Genomic DNA, 21,000 nt, shown 5'->3' on the forward strand with positions numbered 1-21,000 from the left:
GCAGCCAGGTGCCTGATCTCCTTCCTCAGGAGTTCCATTGCTGGGGATTGTTCCCTGCAGTCACCAGGAAAGCAGATCTCGTCAGAGCGCTGCCCAGCCCCTCCCAGAGCCTCCAAGCTCAGGGAGAGCAGAGAGAGGGGCGCTCGAGCCCCCTTTTCTTTCCCTGGTTTGTAAGCACTTCCCTCCCCATCCGGGTTGAGCAAAAGGCCCAGGCAGGAGCGAAAGGCACGAGCCCTGGGCACAGTGCAAGGGAAGGCAAATAGCACGGGCTCATCTGCCGCTAGCCCGCCAAAGGTGCTGCAGGTGAGGAGAGAGGAGAGGGCTCTTACCGTAGGGACCACAGGTTGGCTGATGCCTGCCCCAGCGGCACCTGAAAGAGAAAGGCTCTCCCTTTGAGTCCCCGAGCTGCCGGGGCTTTCCAGAGCCGGTGGCTCTAGGAAGGCACGGCAGAAGCTGCTGCTGGTTCTCTGGGTCACTGCCTGGAAGCGGAGCGCTGGGCCATTTCCCCACCCATCGCCAGCAGGGCTCCTCCGTGGGCCTTTCCTGTCCCACAGCAGCAGTCACTGACCTGTGCCACATCCTCTGCCCCCTGCATCCACATGAGCTGCAGGATCCCGCAGCAGGAACCAACTGTAATTCACATGAGCAAGAGAGAGTTGTTTTAGGAGGGTTTCTGACAATGCTTGGAGTCCTGCGGTCTCCTCCCCCAGCACGGTGGCAAGAGGCTGGCTGGGGACATGGGGCAAGGGTGCAGAGAGAGGTTGCGGCTCCAAGAAGGGAGCCTCTCTCTCCCTGGGCCTCGGGGCTCTGCACAGCCCTGCTTCCCGGGCACGCTGGCCGCCCCACAGCTACGCCCCATTTCCCCTCCCCGCTCTGCGCGTAGGGAGCATCTTGGGAGCTCCCTGAGCTGCAGACGTGGGAGGCTGGAAAGGCCCCACTCGCTCCTCTGCCTCACGCTGAAGCCCGCGCTCCCTGCCTCCGTGCCTCCGCTGGCAGCAGAGGAATACTCACCAAGAGCAGCCAGGTTCAACAAGAAAAGGATCGTGAAGATCCTCTTCACGTTCGAGGTGACGATCTCGTTCCTGAAAAAGAGGGAGTTCTGGCTTAGCAGTGGCCAAGGGCAGAGCCCTGCACGAGGGGACTTTCTCTTCCAAGCCAAGGAGCAGGAATTTTGGAGGAGACAGGGTCTGCTGGCGGGGAGCACCGCCAGCCTCCCCCTGCTCGCCCTGACCCACTGTCACCCCTCGTCTCCGTGTCCCCACTGCGCACGTCTTGTACTCACAGGGTGGAGATGCCTGTGCTGAGGCATCTCTGGACGGCGTCCACAGCCGCTGGCAGACCGAAGACCAACCCTGGGCAAAGAAACCGCAGAAAAGCCTGAGGACCCTTCTTGAGGACACTGGTCCAACGCGTGCCAGATCCCTGCAGGGAGGCGGGCGCCGGTCCTCCCTCCCTGGGGGCAGGGGCAGGGCCGTGGTTCTGCCCTGGAGAAGGGGGCAGCTGGGCGCAGCCTGGGAGTGGGGTACAAGGGCCGGGCAGGATCCCCTCGCAGGCAGGGCACTGCTGGCGTGCCTGGGCAGGGGGGCTGGCACGAGTCCCAGCCTACCCCGTGGTTAGTGCAGTATCCCACAAAGACACGGGCACGGTAGCCATCTCCGTCATGGTCACCGGGAGACGAGGTGGCCCCAGGCCTCCCTCGGGGCAGGATGAGGCTGGGTGTGCAGGCCCGTGGCTCCCGGCCGAGCCAGGCAGGCTTGGTGCAAACACGGGGCGAAAGGCAGCACTGAACTTACGCTTCTTTTCTGCAGGCCTGCGGCGTGCGGGCCTGGGCTGTCTGGTGCCCTGAGCCTGCCGAGACCTTGCCCGGCTGCCCCTGGCCCGTCTTCTTCTCCCCATCCTCGCGAGCAACGAAGCTCTCCCGCAAGCTTAGGTGGCCTCCTTCAGCCGCAGGAGTGGTGTGTGTGCGGGCAGATCCCTCCTGGAGATAGCCGTGAGGAGAACGCCTGCCACAGGCACACAGCCAGCAGCACACCGCGAGACCACATCTTATAGCCCACGGTGCATGACCTCACAAAGCCTGTCCCCGCACGGTCTGAGGTCGTGGCTGTGATGTCAGAGGAGGAACTGCAGGAGGGGTGGGGGGGTGGAGAGAGACCCCGCTGCCCGCTTGGCCGCTGTGCTTTGCATTTGTGAGCAGACAGTGTTGAAAACACAGCAATGTTTCAGGTGGTGCTGGGCAGTGCCTGCAGAGCGCCAAGGCTTCCTCTGGTCCTCTCTGTGTGTCCCCGAGCGAGTGGGCTGAGGCTGGGCGAGAGGCTGGGAGGGGACACAGCAAGGAGAGCCAAGCCAAAGGGACCCAAGGGCTGCTCCACACCATGGATCGTCAAGCTCCGCAATAAATCCTGGGCCTTTGGTCTTTCCAACGCAGCCATTTCTTGGGGACTGGCTGGGCATCGGTGTGCTGGGGTCAACCCACCGCAGCCTGGGTCGAGAAAGGAGGGTGTTTGCTGTGTGCTTTATAGGCTCTCGGTGGACCAGGCAGGTTCCTGGGACGGGGGGGCACAGGCTGCCCCGAGGGCAGTGGGGATCTCGTGTGGTGGCACGGGGACATGGTGTGTAGCGAGCATGGCCCCCTGCCTTCCCCCTGCCTGGGCAGGGCCTGCCATGCCAGATGGGGGTGTCCCATGGAGCAAGGAGGGTTCGGTGGCTCAGGGTGACACGGGCTGGGGCTGCACGGGGCTTTGGCCCACTCAGCCCCTCTGGCTCCACATCGTCATGGGGAGCTTCAGCCACCAAACTGGCCCCAGGGACATGCCAAGGGGCTGCTGCGCCCCTCCATCCTCAACGGGACACACGAGCACCCAGGACACCCCAATATCCCCTTCTGGGACAAGCCAGCTTGCAGGGCCTTGCCGGGCCATGATGAGAGTGAGCACCTCTAAGGACAAAGACGGAGCCCTGCTGTGCACTGTCTCCACGCCCTGCGAGCGAAGAGCGGGGGGAGCCGCCAGTGTGGAGGCCCTGTCCAGAAGACGGGCCTTGGGAAGCCTCTGGGCTTCCGTCCCTGCCACAGCCCCTCCACCGGCCACAGTCCCTCCACCGAGGGAGACCAGGGCTGTGGCCAGACCATAAGCAATGCTGAAGACCAACCTTGCTCAACGACACTGGAGAAAAGCCTGCGGACTGTTCTCTAGGTGGCCGGCCCTTCAGGGCGTATGCCAGACCCCTGCGGGAGGTGGCACTGGTCCTGTGCACTCCCTCCACAAAGCATGGGCAGGGGGCTGGGTTATGCCCCGGAGAGGGGGGCAGCCCTGCCACAGAGGGCCTGGCAGGTTCCCCTCGCAGGCAGGGCGCTGACGGCGTGCCTGGGCAGGGAGAACAGATGAGGCTTTGGCCTCTTGGCCTCTACCGTACCGGTGTACCCTCTGGTTACTCCAGGATCCCACAAAGACGTGGACATGGTACCCAGCTCCACATGGGCATGCAGGGCAGGTGGCCCCAGGGCTCCCTTGGGGCTTGATGACGCTGGTTCTGCGGGGCCGTGGGTCCCGGCTAAGCCAAGCAGGCTTGGTACAGTCATGAGGAACATCGCTTCCTTTTCTCAGGCTGAACTCAACAGCACTCGGGCAGAGCTCAGACTCTCCTGCGCTCAAGGCAGGTTTCTAAGCCTCGCGGCTTTTACTATGCCTACAGCTCCTGACAGCTTCCCCCTCCGGAACAACCAGCCCTGCATTAGGCTCTGTGTGTCCTATCCACCAGCTGATGTCTCCAGGAGAGACTGTCTGCTGTCTGCTGCTCTCCTTCAGAGGGCTGTTAATGCCCCTTGTGCTCTTGGAGGAGCCCTTCTCCTCTTCATCTTGGGGAGAAACGAAGCTCTCCTCCAAGCCTATGCCCACTTGCTCCACTGCAGGAATGCTGCCTGCCCAGGGGTGGACACTCAGGCAACAGCCACCAAAATGTGGCCAAGGGAACACCTGCCATGAGCCAAGAGCCACCAGGACAGCACGAGCTCCTTCCAGGTGGGAGACAGTGGCTCACAGTGCCGTGGGGCCGGGCTTGGTGGCCACTCTCCTTTTCTCCAGCACTGCAGCTGCAGCGTGCTGGCCCTTTCCAGCTGGTGCCCTGCTCCTCGGGAGAGGGGCTACCCCTCTGGGAGGAAACAGGCAGAGCCCTGTTTTGCACTGCCTCCATGCCACGAGAGCCGAGGCCCTGGCCAGGAGACAGCCTTTGGGCAGCCTACCGGGAGACATCCCCGCCGTGCTGAGACCGAAACAGCAGCAGGCGCAGCAGGGCAGCACAACTGCTTCTCACCTCGACTGCCCCCGGCCCCCATAGCACCAACCCGCCCCTGGGCAGGCGTCTCAGAGGCCTGGCGGTCTACGGGGAGAGGGGAGCAGCTGCCCTCCTCCACAGCCCCCACCTCTTCCCAGGGCCTCTGCAGCACAAGGGCCAGAGCCCTCTCTGAAACAGCCCCCACGGCTTCTCTCCCTCACCACAGACCCACCAGGACGCAGCAGCAGCAGCAGCAGCAGCAGCAGCAGCAGCAGCAGCACGGGGCCGGGGGTCCCAGCGAGGCGAGGGCTGGGCTCTCGCGTGGCTCTGCCAGAGGCGGCTCAGAACCCTGCACCGTGGTTGCAGCAGGGGCCCACAAACGGCTTGTGCTGGAGAGCAGCAGGAACTTGCGGGTTCCAGTCGGAGCAGTTTCCAAGGGCCGAGCCAGAGGAATCATACAATCATACAATCATAGAATCATAGGGTTGGAAGGGACCTCTGGAGATCATCAGGTCCCACCCGCCTGCCAGAGCAGGGTCGTCTTAGAGCAGGTTGCCCAGGATCGTGTCCAGGTGAGTTTTGAATGTCTCCAGAGATGGAGACTCCACCGCCTCCCTGGGCAGCCTGTTCCTGTGCTTTGGCACCCTCGGGGTAAAGAAGTTCCTCCTCACGTTTCGGTGGATCTTCCTATGGTCAAGTTTGTGCCCGTGACCTCTTGTCCTGCCGCTGGGCACCACTGAAAAGAGCCTGGCCCCATCCTCCTGACACCCACCCTTGAAGTATTTAGAAGTGTTGATAAGGTCCCTGCTCAGCCGTCTTTTTTGCAGACTGAAGAGACCCAAATCCCTCAGCCTTTCCTCATAAGAGAGGTGCTCCAGTCCCCTAATCATCTTGGTAGCCCTTTGCTGCACCCTCTCCAGCAGTTCCCTGTCCCTCTTGAACCGGGGAGCCCAGAACTGGACACAGTACTCCAGGTGCGGCCTCACCAGGGCAGAGTAGCGGGGGAGGATGACCTCCCTCCACCTGCTGGCCACAGGAAGCAGGGCGGGAGGAGAGAGGGGAAGAAAATGGGTGGCGTGGAGCAGGCTGTGGGGAGAGGTGTGCCAAGAGATCAGGGCTGTCTCGCCGGAGAGATGTGTTAGTGTTTCTTTTCTTCCTATATGAGAAGCAGGAGTTCATAGGTTGCTCACAGGCAAGTCCATTAGATGCGGAGAAATTCCCCGAATCAATAGGTTGGTTTGGGTTTGTGACAGACGCCCGTGGACAGTATGGCCAGACACTAGACGCGACGTGCCCTGGGACTGGAGCAATAACTGCAGGGGCTGTGATACTGCGGCAGGAGCCCTTGCGCTGGAGCTTCAGACCCCTCTAGGGTCCCAGCCATGGCTGCACCCCATGTGGGCCCCCACTAGACCCAGTCCCCAGATGTACGGTGTCCCCTGAAGGGAATGGGGGGGGAGCTCATGAGCTCTGGGGATCCTGACCCCCAACGCTGCCAGGCTCCGACGACTCCTGCCTGGGGTGAGACGCAGGGACGGCCCTCACGGAATCACGGAATCTTCAGAGTTGGAAGGGACCTCTAGAGATCATCTAGTCCAACTCCCCTGCTAGAGCAGGATTGCCTAAAGCACATCCCTCAGGGCTGCATCCAGGCGGGTCTTGAAAATCTCCAGAGAAGGGGACTCCACAGCCTCCCTGGGCAGCCCGTTCCAGTGCTCTGTCACCCTCACTGTAAAGAAGTTTTTCCGTGTATTTGAACGGAACTTCCTATGTTCTAGCTTGTGCCCATTGCCCCTTGTCCTGTCGCTGGGAACCATTGAAAAGAGCCTGGCTCCGTCCTCCTTAAACCCACCCTTTAGATACTTGTAAACGTTAATCAGGTCCCCCCTCAACCTTCTCTTCTCCAGGCTAAAGAGTCCCAGCTCTTTCAGCCTTTCCTCATAAGGGAGGTGCTCCAGTCCCATAATCATCTTGGTTGCCCTACGCTGGACTCGCTCCAGTAGTTCCCTGTCCCTCTTGAACTGGGGAGCCCAAAACTGGACACAGTACTCCAGTTGTGGCCTCACCAGTGCAGAGTAGAGGGGGAGAATGACCTCCCTCGACCTACTGGCCACAGTCTTCCCTATGCAGCCCAGGATGCCATTGGCCTTCTTGGCGACAAGGGCACACTGCTGGCTCATGGATAATTTGCTGTCTACCAGGACCCCCAGGTCCTTCTCCTCAGAGCTGCTTCCCAGCATGTCCGCCCCTAATATATACTGGTGTTTGGCATTCTTCCTTCCCAGGTGCAGGACCCTACACTTGCTTTTGTTGAACCTCATTAGGTTCTTCTCTGCCCAGCTCTCCAGCCTGTCCAGGTCACGCTGGATAGCAGCACAGTCCTCTGGAGTGTCGGCCACCCCACCCAGCTTGGTATCATCAGCAAACTTGCTGAGGATACACTCTGTCCCCTCATCTAGGTCATTAATGAATATATTGAACAAAATTGGTCCAAGTATTGACCCCTGAGGGACACCACTCGTTACAGGCCTCCAACTGGACTCTGTGCCGCTGATCACAACCCTCTGAGTTCTGTCACTCAGCCAGCCCTCGATCCACCTCACTGTCACCTCATCTAGCCCATACTTCCTCAGCTTCCTAATGAGGATGTTCTGGGAGACAGTGTCAAAAGCCTTGCTAAGGTCAAGGTAGATGACATCTACGGCTCTCCCCTCATCCAGCCAACCCGTTATAACATCATAGAAAGCTATCAGATTGGTCAGGCATGATTTGCCCTTGGTAAATCCATGCTGACCACTTCCAATAACTTCCTGTTCCTCTATGTGTTTGGAGACGACATCCAGAATGAGTCGCTCCATTACCTTCCCAGGGACAGAGGTGAGACTAACCGGCCTGTAGTTCCCTGGGTCCTCCTTCTTGCCTTTTTTGAAGATTGGAGTGATGTCAGCCTTCCTCCAGTCCTCAGGCACCTCTCCTGTTCCCCATGACCTTGTTCCTCGTGCCAAAGATTTCACCAAGGACCTTAGGCAAGGAAAGGCTATGGGAGCGTCGTCTCCTTTTGCTCGGTTAGGAAACATCTCCTTGGTGGAGAGAAAGCGGAAAGCCTGAGGAAGGCCTCAGCCTGCGAAAGGCAGAAGTTGGCAGCTTTGAGGGGGCCTCTGAAACGACATTGCTCTGCACCAGACTAACGGCCGCATCCCTCTGCTCTGTTTCTCAGTTTTCTGCTTTAATTTTTATTGAGGGAAGAAGGTCTACACAGGCGTCCGGCCGACGGCCTTCCTTCCCACGATCTTCCCATGCACCCGCACTCGATACACGGTTTTCCCCAGTTGCTCTGCAGGCCAAGTTTCAGAAACCGAAAGCCTCTGGGAATCCCATTCTGCAAAGAAACCGTGGCAAAAAGCAGCGTTACTCCGGGGTGTAAAGAGTGAGAGCAGGCTCTGTGCGTCTTCCTCTGACCGCCCGGCCTCTGCCCCGGGCCCTTCTCCCCTCCCCTCCTCCCACGCAGGCGGCAAAGGACCCCTGTGCCCCTGCAGAGCAAACGCCCGGCCTCGGGGAGGTGGCGGGCAGCCGTGGAAACCTGCGGCTCGCTGGTGCCGGGGAAGCAGGGCCCAGGGAAAGTCCTGCTGCCAGGGCAAGGTGCTGGGCGTCCGCCCTGCCACCGCCTGCCCGGCGGCTGCAGCTGGGGAGCTGCAGGGTCCAACACAGACATGGGGCTGATCTGCTCTTCCTTCTGCTTTTGCCTCCCTGACGGATGCCACTCTTCCCCCGCATCCCACCCATGTTTCTCTTGGCCACGGTCAGGCCCCTGTCCCAGCAGGGACCGTCTGCACTTCTTCTGCAAGCGGCTTGCTGGCCAACCGGCGTTGCTGCCCTGGCCTCTTGCCCAGACGCACACACTGTACCTGCAGAGGGAAGCTCTGATTTGGCCCTTTCTGCAAAGTGTAGGTGAATGTCCCCAGCAGAGTTTCTTGCTCGCCTTCCTCATCCAGTCCCTTGGAGATAAAGCACAGGGGAGGAAGTCAGTCATGACCCGAGCACCAGGAAACACTCATACCAGACCCGCGCCCGTCATCTGCACCCCACTCCTGCGGCTCCAGTGCGGTCTGGCGCAGGATGCGGTGGGGCTGAGTGTCCTCCTTGTGTGTTGCTCAGGGGCCCGGAGGTGCTGGGCCAAAAGGTGCCGAGGGAGCCTTAGGAGGGGTGATACCACCCGGCACGTCCCTTGAAATGTCCCCTCAGGGAACGGCAGAATCTCGGCAGATGCGCAGAGAGCAGCAAGTCCCCGTTAGAGCTTTTGCCCGTGGCCAGATCCCAACCCCCAGTGCCCGGCAGAGACTTACAGAGACAATGAAATCTCGGGGGGCACTGCTGACAGTCCCCAGCGCAGAGGCCATCTTTGAGGTTTGATCTCTGGTGATGGCTGTCGCTTGTATTTGTGTGGGGGACCGGATCAGCCGCTTGCTCCGAGACCATTGGAAAGGCCAGTAGTATCCTGGCAAGGCATCCGGCTGAAAGCGGAGAGCAAGAGGATGGAACGTGAGGGCGTGATGGGAACAGGAGGACATGACGGGGCCCCTGTGCTCCTGTGGAGCCAGGAGCACAGGCGGCACTGCCCCTGTGGGCTGTGCTTGTGCTCGAAACGAATGGCGTGTTGGGAAGCGGACAGGAGCTCTGCAGCCAGCAGCTCTGCAGCCTCCCACCCCCTCCACTGCCCCCGCGGGAGAGGGACAATCAGAGCTGTGGCAGGGAAATGGGGTCCCGAAGGAGAAGTATCTTCACCCAGCAGGGACCAGGGAGGGTGGGCAGGAAGCTCAGCTCAGCGCAGCCCCTTTCTGAGGGCAACTGCTGTTTTCTAGGGAGCCAAGCCCTGTGGGAGACCTCAGGTGCCTGGCACCGCCCCGGTGCCGGGGCCTTGGGCAACGCCATTGGCCTGAGGGGAGATGCCCCAGGACTTGCCCCACACCTTCAAAGAGGCAAGAGAAGCAGCAATGACGGTTTCTGCTCCTGTACCTGCACAAAGGTGTCCTGGGGGGCTGGAGCACACAGGAACCAAAACACCCTGCAGAGTCCTGCAGAGCTGCTGGACGATCTCTGCAGGTCCACGGCAGCCCCTGAAGGGAGAAGAGCGCAGGTGACTGCAAAAGGCCCAGGCTCAGAGCACCTGGTGGTTGCAGGCAACTACTAAGGCTGCCTGCCAGCCCCACAGCCAGCAGCGCACGCTTGGAGGTGCCCCAGGAGAAGGAGGGGATCCCCGTGCCCCACGCCCCTCCCGGCTGCACAAAGAGAAGGTCTGCGGGTGCTGGGAGACAGCAAGCCCCCTGGGGAAGAGCTGCAGACCCAAGCCGAGGCCGCGCTGCGTGGACAGCCCGTCCGCTCGCTTTTGTTCCCCAGCAAAGCTCAGCGGAGAGGGAGAGGGCAGAAATGCTGCCAGGGGCACCAGCGAGGGGTCCGACGGCAGGGCTGGGCCCAGCTCTGCCACAGTCACGCTCTTGGGCACCGTGGTTTCGTTCAATCTCCCTACGCTTTGTCGAGCAGAGTCTGCAGCGCAGCCTCCTTTTGGGAGCACTGAGCAGGAGTTCAGTGCGATGAGAGCCCTGCCTGCCTGCGTCCATCCGTACCTGCCTCTTTCAGAGCCCAGTCAGACATCTGCGTGCTTGCAGACATTGCCTCTCCCATTTGCCAAACTTCCTGGAAAGACACATGGGAGCAGGGGAAATGACCACAGGTCCCTTGGCCAGGGCAAGGGGCTTTAGAGTGGAGAAGCTCGACCAGCAGCCCCTGGCAGGGGATGGCTGTGTGGGGTGAGCAGGAAAAGCCCACCAAGTGGCCCAGGAAGGGCCTTGCCCGTCCCAGCCCTCTTTCCCAAAGTGCAGCATCACCTCCTTCCTAGCATCAATCTCTGCAGCCAGGCGCCTGATCTCCTTCCTCAGGAGTTCCATTGCTGGGGATTGTTCCCTGCAGTCACCAGGAAAGCAGATCTCGTCAGAGCGCTGCCCAGCCCCTCCCAGAGCCTCCAAGCTCAGGGAGAGCAGAGAGAGGGGCGCTCGAGCCCCCTTTTCTTTCCCTGGTTTGTAAGCACTTCCCTCCCCGTCCGGGTTGAGCAAAAGGCCCAGGCAGGAGCGAAAGGCACGAGCCCTGGGCACAGTGCAAGGGAAGGCAAATAGCACGGGCTCATCTGCCGCTAGCCCGCCAAAGGTGCTGCAGGTGAGGAGAGAGGAGAGGGCTCTTACCGTAGGGACCACAGGTTGGCTGATGCCTGCCCCAGCGGCACCTGAAAGAGAAAGGCTCTCCCTTTGAGTCCCCGAGCTGCCGGGGCTTTCCAGAGCTGGTGGCTCTAGGAAGGCACGGTAGAAGCTGCTGCTGGTTCTCTGGGTCACTGCCTGGATGGAGAGTGCTGGGCCATTTCCCCACCCACCGCCAGCAGGGCTCCTCCGTGGGCCTTTCCTGTCCCACAGCAGCAGTCACTGACCTGTGCCACATCCTCTGCCCCCTGCATCCACATGAGCTGCAGGATCCCGCAGCAGGAACCAACTGTAATTCACATGAGCAAGAGAGAGTTGTTTTAGGAGGGTTTCTGACAATGCTTGGAGTCCTGCGGTCTCCTCCCCCAGCACGGTGGCAAGAGGCTGGCTGGGGACATGGGGCAAGGGTGCAGAGAGAGGTTGCGGCTCCAAGAAGGGAGCCTCTCTCTCCCTGGGCCTCGGGGCTCTGCACAGCCCTGCTTCCCGGGCACGCTGGCCGCCCCACAGCTACGCCCCATTTCCCCTCCCCGTTCTGCGCGTAGGGAGCATCTTGGGAGCTCCCTGAGCTGCAGACGTGGGAGGCTGGAAAGGCCCCACTCGCTCCTCTGCCTCACGCTGAAGCCCGCGCTCCCTGCCTCCGTGCCTCCGCTGGCAGCAGAGGAATACTCACCAAGAGCAGCCAGGTTCAACAAGAAAAGGATCGTGAAGATCCTCTTCACGTTCGAGGTGACGATCTCGTTCCTGAAAAAGAGGGAGTTCTGGCTTAGCAGTGGCCAAGGGCAGAGCCCTGCATGAGGGGACTTTCTCTTCCAAGCCAAGGAGCAGGAATTTTGGAGGAGACAGGGTCTGCTGGCGGGGAGCACCGCCAGCCTCCCCCTGCTCGCCCTGACCCACTGTCACCCCTCGTCTCCGTGTCCCCACTGCGCACGTCTTGTACTCACAGGGTGGAGATGCCTGTGCTGAGGCATCTCTGGACGGCGTCCACAGCCGCTGGCAGACCGAAGACCAACCCTGGGCAAAGAAACCGCAGAAAAGCCTGAGGACCCTTCTTGAGGACACTGGTCCAACGCGTGCCAGATCCCTGCAGGGAGGCGGGCGCCGGTCCTCCCTCCCTGGGGGCAGGGGCAGGGCCGTGGTTCTGCCCTGGAGAAGGGGGCAGCTGGGCGCAGCCTGGGAGTGGGGTACAAGGGCCGGGCAGGATCCCCTCGCAGGCAGGGCACTGCTGGCGTGCCTGGGCAGGGGGGCTGGCACGAGTCCCAGCCTACCCCGTGGTTAGTGCAGTATCCCACAAAGACACGGGCACGGTAGCCATCTCCGTCATGGTCACCGGGAGACAAGGTGGCCCCAGGCCTCCCTCGGGGCAGGATGAGGCTGGGTGTGCAGGCCCGTGGCTCCCGGCCGAGCCAGGCAGACTTGGTGCAAACACGGGGCGAAAGGCAGCACTGAACTTACGCTTCTTTTCTGCAGGCCTGCGGCGTGCGGGCCTGGGCTGTCTGGTGCCCTGAGCCTGCCGAGACCTTGCCCGGCTGCCCCTGGCCCGTCTTCTTCTCCCCATCCTCGCGAGCAACGAAGCTCTCCCGCAAGCTTAGGTGGCCTCCTTCAGCCGCAGGAGTGGTGTGTGTGCGGGCAGATCCCTCCTGGAGATAGCCGTGAGGGGAACGCCTGCCACAGGCACACAGCCAGCAGCACACCGCGAGACCACATCTTATAGCCCACGGTGCATGACCTCACAAAGCCTGTCCCCGCACGGTCTGAGGTCGTGGCTGTGATGTCAGAGGAGGAACTGCAGGAGGGGTGGGGGGGTGGAGAGAGACCCCGCTGCCCGCTTGGCCGCTGTGCTTTGCATTTGTGAGCAGACAGTGTTGAAAACACAGCAATGTTTCAGGTGGTGCTGGGCAGTGCCTGCAGAGCGCCAAGGCTTCCTCTGGTCCTCTCTGTGTGTCCCCGAGCGAGTGGGCTGAGGCTGGGCGAGAGGCTGGGAGGGGACACAGCAAGGAGAGCCAAGCCAAAGGGACCCAAAGGCTGCTCCACACCATGGATCGTCAAGCTCCGCAATAAATCCTGGGCCTTTGGTCTTTCCAACGCAGCCATTTCTTGGGGACTGGCTGGGCATCGGTGTGCTGGGGTCAACCCACCGCAGCCTGGGTCGAGAAAGGAGGGTGTTTGCTGTGTGCTTTATAGGCTCTCGGTGGACCAGGCAGGTTCCTGGGACGGGGGGGCACAGGCTGCCCCGAGGGCAGTGGGGATCTCGTGTGGTGGCACGGGGACATGGTGTGTAGCGAGCATGGCCCCCTGCCTTCCCCCTGCCTGGGCAGGGCCTGCCATGCCAGATGGGGGTGTCCCATGGAGCAAGGAGGGTTCGGTGGCTCAGGGTGACACGGGCTGGGGCTGCACGGGGCTTTGGCCCACTCAGCCCCTCTGGCTCCACATCGTCATGGGGAGCTTCAGCCACCAAACTGGCCCCAGGGACATGCCAAGGGGCTGCTGCGCCCCTCCATCCTCAACGGGACACACGAGCACCCAGGACACCCCAATATCCCCTTCTGGGACAAGCCAGCTTGCAGGGCCTTGCCGGGCCATGATGAGAGTGAGCACCTCTAAGGACAAAGACGGAGCCCTGCTGTGCACTGTCTCCACGCCCTGCGAGCGAAGAGCGGGGGGAGCCGCCAGTGTGGAGGCCCTGTCCAGAAGACGGGCCTTGGGAAGCCTCTGGGCTTCCGTCCCTGCCACGGCCCCCCACCGGCCACAGTCCCTCCACCGAGGGAGACCAGGGCTGTGGCCAGACCATAAGCAATGCTGAAGACCAACCTTGCTCAACGACACTGGAGAAAAGCCTGCGGACTGTTCTCTAGGTGGCCGGCCCTTCAGGGCGTATGCCAGACCCCTGCGGGAGGTGGCACTGGTCCTGTGCACTCCCTCCACAAAGCATGGGCAGGGGGCTGGGTTATGCCCCGGAGAGGGGGGCAGCCCTGCCACAGAGGGCCTGGCAGGTTCCCCTCGCAGGCAGGGCGCTGACGGCGTGCCTGGGCAGGGAGAACAGATGAGGCTTTGGCCTCTTGGCCTCTACCGTACCGGTGTACCCTCTGGTTACTCCAGGATCCCACAAAGACGTGGACATGGTACCCAGCTCCACATGGGCATGCAGGGCAGGTGGCCCCAGGGCTCCCTTGGGGCTTGATGACGCTGGTTCTGCGGGGCCGTGGGTCCCGGCTAAGCCAAGCAGGCTTGGTACAGTCATGAGGAACATCGCTTCCTTTTCTCAGGCTGAACTCAACAGCACTCGGGCAGAGCTCAGACTCTCCTGCGCTCAAGGCAGGTTTCTAAGCCTCGCGGCTTTTACTATGCCTACAGCTCCTGACAGCTTCCCCCTCCGGAACAACCAGCCCTGCATTAGGCTCTGTGTGTCCTATCCACCAGCTGATGTCTCCAGGAGAGACTGTCTGCTGTCTGCTGCTCTCCTTCAGAGGGCTGTTAATGCCCCTTGTGCTCTTGGAGGAGCCCTTCTCCTCTTCATCTTGGGGAGAAACGAAGCTCTCCTCCAAGCCTATGCCCACTTGCTCCACTGCAGGAATGCTGCCTGCCCAGGGGTGGACACTCAGGCAACAGCCACCAAAATGTGGCCAAGGGAACACCTGCCATGAGCCAAGAGCCACCAGGACAGCACGAGCTCCTTCCAGGTGGGAGACAGTGGCTCACAGTGCTGTGGGGCCGGGCTTGGTGGCCACTCTCCTTTTCTCCAGCACTGCAGCTGCAGCGTGCTGGCCCTTTCCAGCTGGTGCCCTGCTCCTCGGGAGAGGGGCTACCCCTCTGGGAGGAAACAGGCAGAGCCCTGTTTTGCACTGCCTCCATGCCACGAGAGCCGAGGCCCTGGCCAGGAGACAGCCTTTGGGCAGCCTACCGGGAGACATCCCCGCTGTGCTGAGACCGAAACAGCAGCAGGCGCAGCAGGGCAGCACAACTGCTTCTCACCTCGACTGCCCCCGGCCCCCATAGCACCAACCCGCCCCTGGGCAGGCGTCTCAGAGGCCTGGCGGTCTACGGGGAGAGGGGAGCAGCTGCCCTCCTCCACAGCCCCCACCTCTTCCCAGGGCCTCTGCAGCACAAGGGCCAGAGCCCTCTCTGAAACAGCCCCCACGGCTTCTCTTCCTCACCACAGACCCACCAGGACGCAGCAGCAGCAGCAGCAGCAGCAGCAGCAGCAGCAGCAGCACGGGGCCGGGGGTCCCAGCGAGGCGAGGGCTGGGCTCTCGCGTGGCTCTGCCAGAGGCGGCTCAGAACCCTGCACCGTGGTTGCAGCAGGGGCCCACAAACGGCTTGTGCTGGAGAGCAGCAGGAACTTGCGGGTTCCAGTCGGAGCAGTTTCCAAGGGCCGAGCCAGAGGAATCATACAATCATACAATCATAGAATCATAGGGTTGGAAGGGACCTCTGGAGATCATCAGGTCCCACCCGCCTGCCAGAGCAGGGTCGTCTTAGAGCAGGTTGCACAGGATCGTGTCCACGTGAGTTTTGAATGTCTCCAGAGATGGAGACTCCACCGCCTCCCTGGGCAGCCTGTTCCTGTGCTTTGGCACCCTCGGGGTAAAGAAGTTCCTCCTCACGTTTCGGTGGATCTTCCTATGGTCAAGTTTGTGCCCGTGACCTCTTGTCCTGCCGCTGGGCACCACTGAAAAGAGCCTGGCCCCATCCTCCTGACACCCACCCTTGAAGTATTTAGAAGTGTTGATAAGGTCCCTGCTCAGCCGTCTTTTTTGCAGACTGAAGAGACCCAAATCCCTCAGCCTTTCCTCATAAGAGAGGTGCTCCAGTCCCCTAATCATCTTGGTAGCCCTTTGCTGCACCCTCTCCAGCAGTTCCCTGTCCCTCTTGAACCGGGGAGCCCAGAACTGGACACAGTACTCCAGGTGCGGCCTCACCAGGGCAGAGTAGCGGGGGAGGATGACCTCCCTCCACCTGCTGGCCACAGGAAGCAGGGCGGGAGGAGAGAGGGGAAGAAAATGGGTGGCGTGGAGCAGGCTGTGGGGAGAGGTGTGCCAAGAGATCAGGGCTGTCTCGCCGGAGAGATGTGTTAGTGTTTCTTTTCTTCCTATATGAGAAGCAGGAGTTCATAGGTTGCTCACAGGCAAGTCCATTAGATGCGGAGAAATTCCCCGAATCAATAGGTTGGTTTGGGTTTGTGACAGACGCCCGTGGACAGTATGGCCAGACACTAGAAGCGACATGTCCTGGGACTGGAGCAATAACTGCAGGGCCTGTGATACTGCGGCAGGAGCCCTTGCGCTGGAGCTTCAGACCCCTCAAGGGTCCCAGCCATGGCTGCACCCCATGTGGGCCCCCACTAGACCCAGTCCCCAGATGCACGGTGTCCCCTGAAGGGAATGGGGGGGGAGCTCATGAGCTCTGGGGATCCTGACCCCCAACGCTGCCAGGCTCCGATGACTCCTGCCTGGGGTGAGACGCAGGGATGGCCCTCACGGAATCACGGAATCTTCAGAGTTGGAAGGGACCTCTAGAGATCATCTAGTCCAACTCCCCTGCTAGAGCAGGATTGCCTAGAGCACATCCCTCAGGGCTGCATCCAGGCGGGTCTTGAAAATCTCCAGAGAAGGGGACTCCACAGCCTCCCTGGGCAGCCTGTTCCAGGGCTCTGTCACCCTCACTGTAAAGAAGTTTTTCCGTGTATTTGAATGGAACTTCCTATGTTCTAGCTTGTGCCCATTGCCCCTTGTCCTGTCGCTGGGAACCATTGAAAAGAGCCTGGCTCCGTCCTCCTTAAACCCACCCTTTAGGTACTTGTAAACATTAATCAGGTCCCCCCTCAACCTTCTCTTCTCCAGGCTAAAGAGTCCCAGCTCTTTCAGCCTTTCCTCATAAGGGAGGTGCTCCAGTCCCATAATCATCTTGGTTGCCCTTCGCTGGACTCGCTCCAGTAGTTCCCTGTCCCTCTTGAACTGGGGAGCCCAAAACTGGACACAGTACTCCAGTTGTGGCCTCACCAGTGCAGAGTAGAGGGGGAGAATGACCTCCCTCGACCTACTGGCCACAGTCTTCCCTATGCAGCCCAGGATGCCATTGGCCTTCTTGGTGACAAGGGCACACTGCTGGCTCATGGATAATTTGCTGTCTACCAGGACCCCCAGGTCCTTCTCCTCGGAGCTGCTTCCCAGCATGTCCGCCCCTAACATATACTGGTGTTTGGCATTCTTCCTTCCCAGGTGCAGGACCCTACACTTGCTTTTGTTGAACCTCATTAGGTTCTTCTCTGCCCAGCTCTCCAGCCTGTCCAGGTCACGCTGGATGGCAGCACGGCCCTCTGGAGTGTCGGCCACGCCTCCCAGCTTGGTATCATCAGCAAACTTGCTGAGGATACACTCTGTCCCCTCATCTAGGTCATTAATGAATATATTGAACAAAGTTGGTCCAAGTATTGACCCCTGAGGGACACCACTAGTTACAGGCCTCCAACTGGACTCTGTGCCGCTGATCACAACCCTCTGAGTTCTGTCACTCAGCCAGCTCTCGATCCACCTCACTGTCACCTCGTCTAGCCCATACTTCCTCAGCTTCCTAATGAGGATGTTATGGGAGACAGTGTCAAAAGCCTTGCTAAGGTCAAGGTAGATGACATCTACGGCTCTCCCCTCATCCAGCCAACCCGTTATAACATCATAGAAAGCTATCAGATTGGTCAGGCATGATTTGCCCTTGGTAAATCCATGCTGACCACTTCCAATAACTTCCTGTTCCTCTATGTGTTTGGAGACGACATCCAGAATGAGTCGCTCCATTACCTTCCTAGGGACAGAGGTGAGACTAACCGGCCTGTAGTTCCCTGGGTCCTCCTTCTTGCCTTTTTTGAAGATTGGAGTGATGTCAGCCTTCCTCCAGTCCTCAGGCACCTCTCCTGTTCCCCATGACCTTGTTCCTCGTGCCAAAGATTTCACCAAGGACCTTAGGCAAGGAAAGGCTATGGGAGCGTCGTCTCCTTTTGCTCGGTTAGGAAACATCTCCTTGGTGGAGAGAAAGCGGAAAGCCTGAGGAAGGCCTCAGCCTGCGAAAGGCAGAAGTTGGCAGCTTTGAGGGGGCCTCTGAAACGACATTGCTCTGCACCAGACTAACGGCCGCATCCCTCTGCTCTGTTTCTCAGTTTTCTGCTTTAATTTTTATTGAGGGAAGAAGGTCTACACAGGCGTCCGGCCGACGGCCTTCCTTCCCACGATCTTCCCATGCACCCGCACTCGATACACGGTTTTCCCCAGTTGCTCTGCAGGCCAAGTTTCAGAAACCGAAAGCCTCTGGGAATCCCATTCTGCAAAGAAACCGTGGCAAAAAGCAGCGTTACTCCGGGGTGTAAAGAGTGAGAGCAGGCTCTGTGCGTCTTCCTCTGACCGCCCGGCCTCTGCCCCGGGCCCTTCTCCCCTCCCCTCCTCCCACGCAGGCGGCAAAGGACCCCTGTGCCCCTGCAGAGCAAACGCCCGGCCTCGGGGAGGTGGCGGGCAGCCGTGGAAACCTGCGGCTCGCTGGTGCCGGGGAAGCAGGGCCCAGGGAAAGTCCTGCTGCCAGGGCAAGGTGCTGGGCGTCCGCCCTGCCACCGCCTGCCCGGCGGCTGCAGCTGGGGAGCTGCAGGGTCCAACACAGACATGGGGCTGATCTGCTCTTCCTTCTGCTTTTGCCTCCCTGACGGATGCCACTCTTCCCCCGCATCCCACCCATGTTTCTCTCGGCCACGGTCAGGCCCCTGTCCCAGCAGGGACCGTCTGCACTTCTTCTGCAAGCGGCTTGCTGGCCAACCGGCGTTGCTGCCCTGGCCTCTTGCCCAGACGCACACACTGTACCTGCAGAGGGAAGCTCTGATTTGGCCCTTTCTGCAAAGTGTAGGTGAATGTCCCCAGCAGAGTTTCTTGCTCGCCTTCCTCATCCAGTCCCTTGGAGATAAAGCACAGGGGAGGAAGTCAGTCATGACCCGAGCACCAGGAAACACTCATACCAGACCCGCGCCCGTCATCTGCACCCCACTCCTGCGGCTCCAGTGCGGTCTGGCGCAGGATGCGGTGGGGCTGAGTGTCCTCCTTGTGTGTTGCTCAGGGGCCCGGAGGTGCTGGGCCAAAAGGTGCCGAGGGAGCCTTAGGAGGGGTGATACCACCCGGCACGTCCCTTGAAATGTCCCCTCAGGGAACGGCAGAATCTCGGCAGATGCGCAGAGAGCAGCAAGTCCCCGTTAGAGCTTTTGCCCGTGGCCAGATCCCAACCCCCAGTGCCCGGCAGAGACTTACAGAGACAATGAAATCTCGGGGGGCACTGCTGACAGTCCCCAGCGCAGAGGCCATCTTTGAGGTTTGATCTCTGGTGATGGCTGTCGCTTGTATTTGTGTGGGGGACCGGATCAGCCGCTTGCTCCGAGACCATTGGAAAGGCCGGTAGTATCCTGGCAAGGCATCCGGCTGAAAGCGGAGAGCAAGAGGATGGAACGTGAGGGCGTGATGGGAACAGGAGGACATGACGGGGCCCCTGTGCTCCTGTGGAGCCAGGAGCACAGGCGGCACTGCCCCTGTGGGCTGTGCTTGTGCTCGAAACGAATGGCGTGTTGGGAAGCGGACAGGAGCTCTGCAGCCAGCAGCTCTGCAGCCTCCCACCCCCTCCACTGCCCCCGCGGGAGAGGGACAATCAGAGCTGTGGCAGGGAAATGGGGTCCCGAAGGAGAAGTATCTTCACCCAGCAGGGACCAGGGAGGGTGGGCAGGAAGCTCAGCTCAGCGCAGCCCCTTTCTGAGGGCAACTGCTGTTTTCTAGGGAGCCAAGCCCTGTGGGAGACCTCAGGTGCCTGGCACCGCCCCGGTGCCGGGGCCTTGGGCAACGCCATTGGCCTGAGGGGAGATGCCCCAGGACTTGCCCCACACCTTCAAAGAGGCAAGAGAAGCAGCAATGACGGTTTCTGCTCCTGTACCTGCACAAAGGTGTCCTGGGGGGCTGGAGCACACAGGAACCAAAACACCCTGCAGAGTCCTGCAGAGCTGCTGGACGATCTCTGCAGGTCCACGGCAGCCCCTGAAGGGAGAAGAGCGCAGGTGACTGCAAAAGGCCCAGGCTCAGAGCACCTGGTGGTTGCAGGCAACTACTAAGGCTGCCTGCCAGCCCCACAGCCAGCAGCGCACGCTTGGAGGTGCCCCAGGAGAAGGAGGGGATCCCCGTGCCCCACGCCCCTCCCGGCTGCACAAAGAGAAGGTCTGCGGGTGCTGGGAGACAGCAAGCCCCCTGGGGAAGAGCTGCAGACCCAAGCCGAGGCCGCGCTGCGTGGACAGCCCGTCCGCTCGCTTTTGTTCCCCAGCAAAGCTCAGCGGAGAGGGAGAGGGCAGAAATGCTGCCAGGGGCACCAGCGAGGGGTCCGACGGCAGGGCTGGGCCCAGCTCTGCCACAGTCACGCTCTTGGGCACCGTGGTTTCGTTCAATCTCCCTACGCTTTGTCGAGCAGAGTCTGCAGCGCAGCCTCCTTTTGGGAGCACTGAGCAGGAGTTCAGTGCGATGAGAGCCCTGCCTGCCTGCGTCCATCCGTACCTGCCTCTTTCAGAGCCCAGTCAGACATCTGCGTGCTTGCAGACATTGCCTCTCTCATTTGCCAAACTTCCTGGAAAGACACATGGGAGCAGGGGAAATGACCACAGGTCCCTTGGCCAGGGCAAGGGGCTTTAGAGCGGAGAAGCTCGACCAGCAGCCCCTGGCAGGGGATGGCTGTGTGGGGTGAGCAGGAAAAGCCCACCAAGTGGCCCAGGAAGGGCCTTGCCCGTCCCAGCCCTCTTTCCCAAAGTGCAGCATCACCTCCTTCCTAGCATCAATCTCTGCAGCCAGGTGCCTGATCTCCTTCCTCAGGAGTTCCATTGCTGGGGATTGTTCCCTGCAGTCACCAGGAAAGCAGATCTCGTCAGAGCGCTGCCCAGCCCCTCCCAGAGCCTCCAAGCTCAGGGAGAGCAGAGAGAGGGGCGCTCGAGCCCCCTTTTCTTTCCCTGGTTTGTAAGCACTTCCCTCCCCATCCGGGTTGAGCAAAAGGCCCAGGCAGGAGCGAAAGGCACGAGCCCTGGGCACAGTGCAAGGGAAGGCAAATAGCACGGGCTCATCTGCCGCTAGCCCGCCAAAGGTGCTGCAGGTGAGGAGAGAGGAGAGGGCTCTTACCGTAGGGACCACAGGTTGGCTGATGCCTGCCCCAGCGGCACCTGAAAGAGAAAGGCTCTCCCTTTGAGTCCCCGAGCTGCCGGGGCTTTCCAGAGCCGGTGGCTCTAGGAAGGCACGGCAGAAGCTGCTGCTGGTTCTCTGGGTCACTGCCTGGAAGCGGAGCGCTGGGCCATTTCCCCACCCATCGCCAGCAGGGCTCCTCCGTGGGCCTTTCCTGTCCCACAGCAGCAGTCACTGACCTGTGCCACATCCTCTGCCCCCTGCATCCACATGAGCTGCAGGATCCCGCAGCAGGAACCAACTGTAATTCACATGAGCAA

At 60.8% G+C, this 21,000-nt stretch overlaps 2 protein-coding genes and 3 long non-coding RNA genes across 5 annotated transcripts; all 5 read right to left on the bottom strand.

Annotated features, from left to right (window-relative positions):
- Nucleotides 1–12: 12 nt before the first annotated feature.
- Nucleotides 13–631, bottom strand: LOC128902573 (uncharacterized). Its single transcript, XR_008463833.1, has 3 exons — nucleotides 569–631; nucleotides 330–370; nucleotides 13–54 (listed from the first exon to the last, which is right to left on the bottom strand). It is a non-coding gene; the product is annotated as an uncharacterized LOC128902573 (long non-coding RNA).
- Nucleotides 632–7,523: 6,892 nt separating this feature from the next.
- LOC128903075 (sperm-associated antigen 4 protein-like) lies at nucleotides 7,524–9,951 on the bottom strand. The gene is given in 6 exon segments (XM_054186981.1): nucleotides 7,524–7,588; nucleotides 7,591–7,651; nucleotides 8,178–8,267; nucleotides 8,616–8,783; nucleotides 9,286–9,386; nucleotides 9,894–9,951. Coding segments are annotated over 6 exon segments (543 nt in total).
- A 114-nt stretch (nucleotides 9,952–10,065) lies between these two features.
- LOC128902643 (uncharacterized) lies at nucleotides 10,066–10,807 on the bottom strand. Its single transcript, XR_008463849.1, has 3 exons — nucleotides 10,745–10,807; nucleotides 10,506–10,546; nucleotides 10,066–10,230 (listed from the first exon to the last, which is right to left on the bottom strand). It is a non-coding gene; the product is annotated as an uncharacterized LOC128902643 (long non-coding RNA).
- Nucleotides 10,808–10,837: 30 nt separating this feature from the next.
- Nucleotides 10,838–20,126, bottom strand: LOC128903076 (sperm-associated antigen 4 protein-like). Its single transcript, XM_054186982.1, has 8 exons — nucleotides 20,069–20,126; nucleotides 19,461–19,561; nucleotides 18,791–18,958; nucleotides 18,353–18,442; nucleotides 17,735–17,826; nucleotides 11,970–12,179; nucleotides 11,188–11,258; nucleotides 10,838–10,905 (listed from the first exon to the last, which is right to left on the bottom strand). The coding sequence occupies exons 1-8, from the start codon at nucleotides 20,124–20,126 to the stop codon at nucleotides 10,838–10,840; spliced, it is 858 nt and encodes a 285-aa protein (XP_054042957.1).
- A 236-nt stretch (nucleotides 20,127–20,362) lies between these two features.
- LOC128902630 (uncharacterized) lies at nucleotides 20,363–20,982 on the bottom strand. The gene is made up of 3 exons (XR_008463846.1): nucleotides 20,920–20,982; nucleotides 20,681–20,721; nucleotides 20,363–20,405 (listed from the first exon to the last, which is right to left on the bottom strand). It is a non-coding gene; the product is annotated as an uncharacterized LOC128902630 (long non-coding RNA).
- Nucleotides 20,983–21,000: the final 18 nt, after the last annotated feature.

The sequence above is a fragment of the Rissa tridactyla genome, chromosome Z (assembly GCF_028500815.1).
Source record: "Rissa tridactyla isolate bRisTri1 chromosome Z, bRisTri1.patW.cur.20221130, whole genome shotgun sequence".
NCBI classification, from domain to species: domain Eukaryota; kingdom Metazoa; phylum Chordata; class Aves; order Charadriiformes; family Laridae; genus Rissa; species Rissa tridactyla.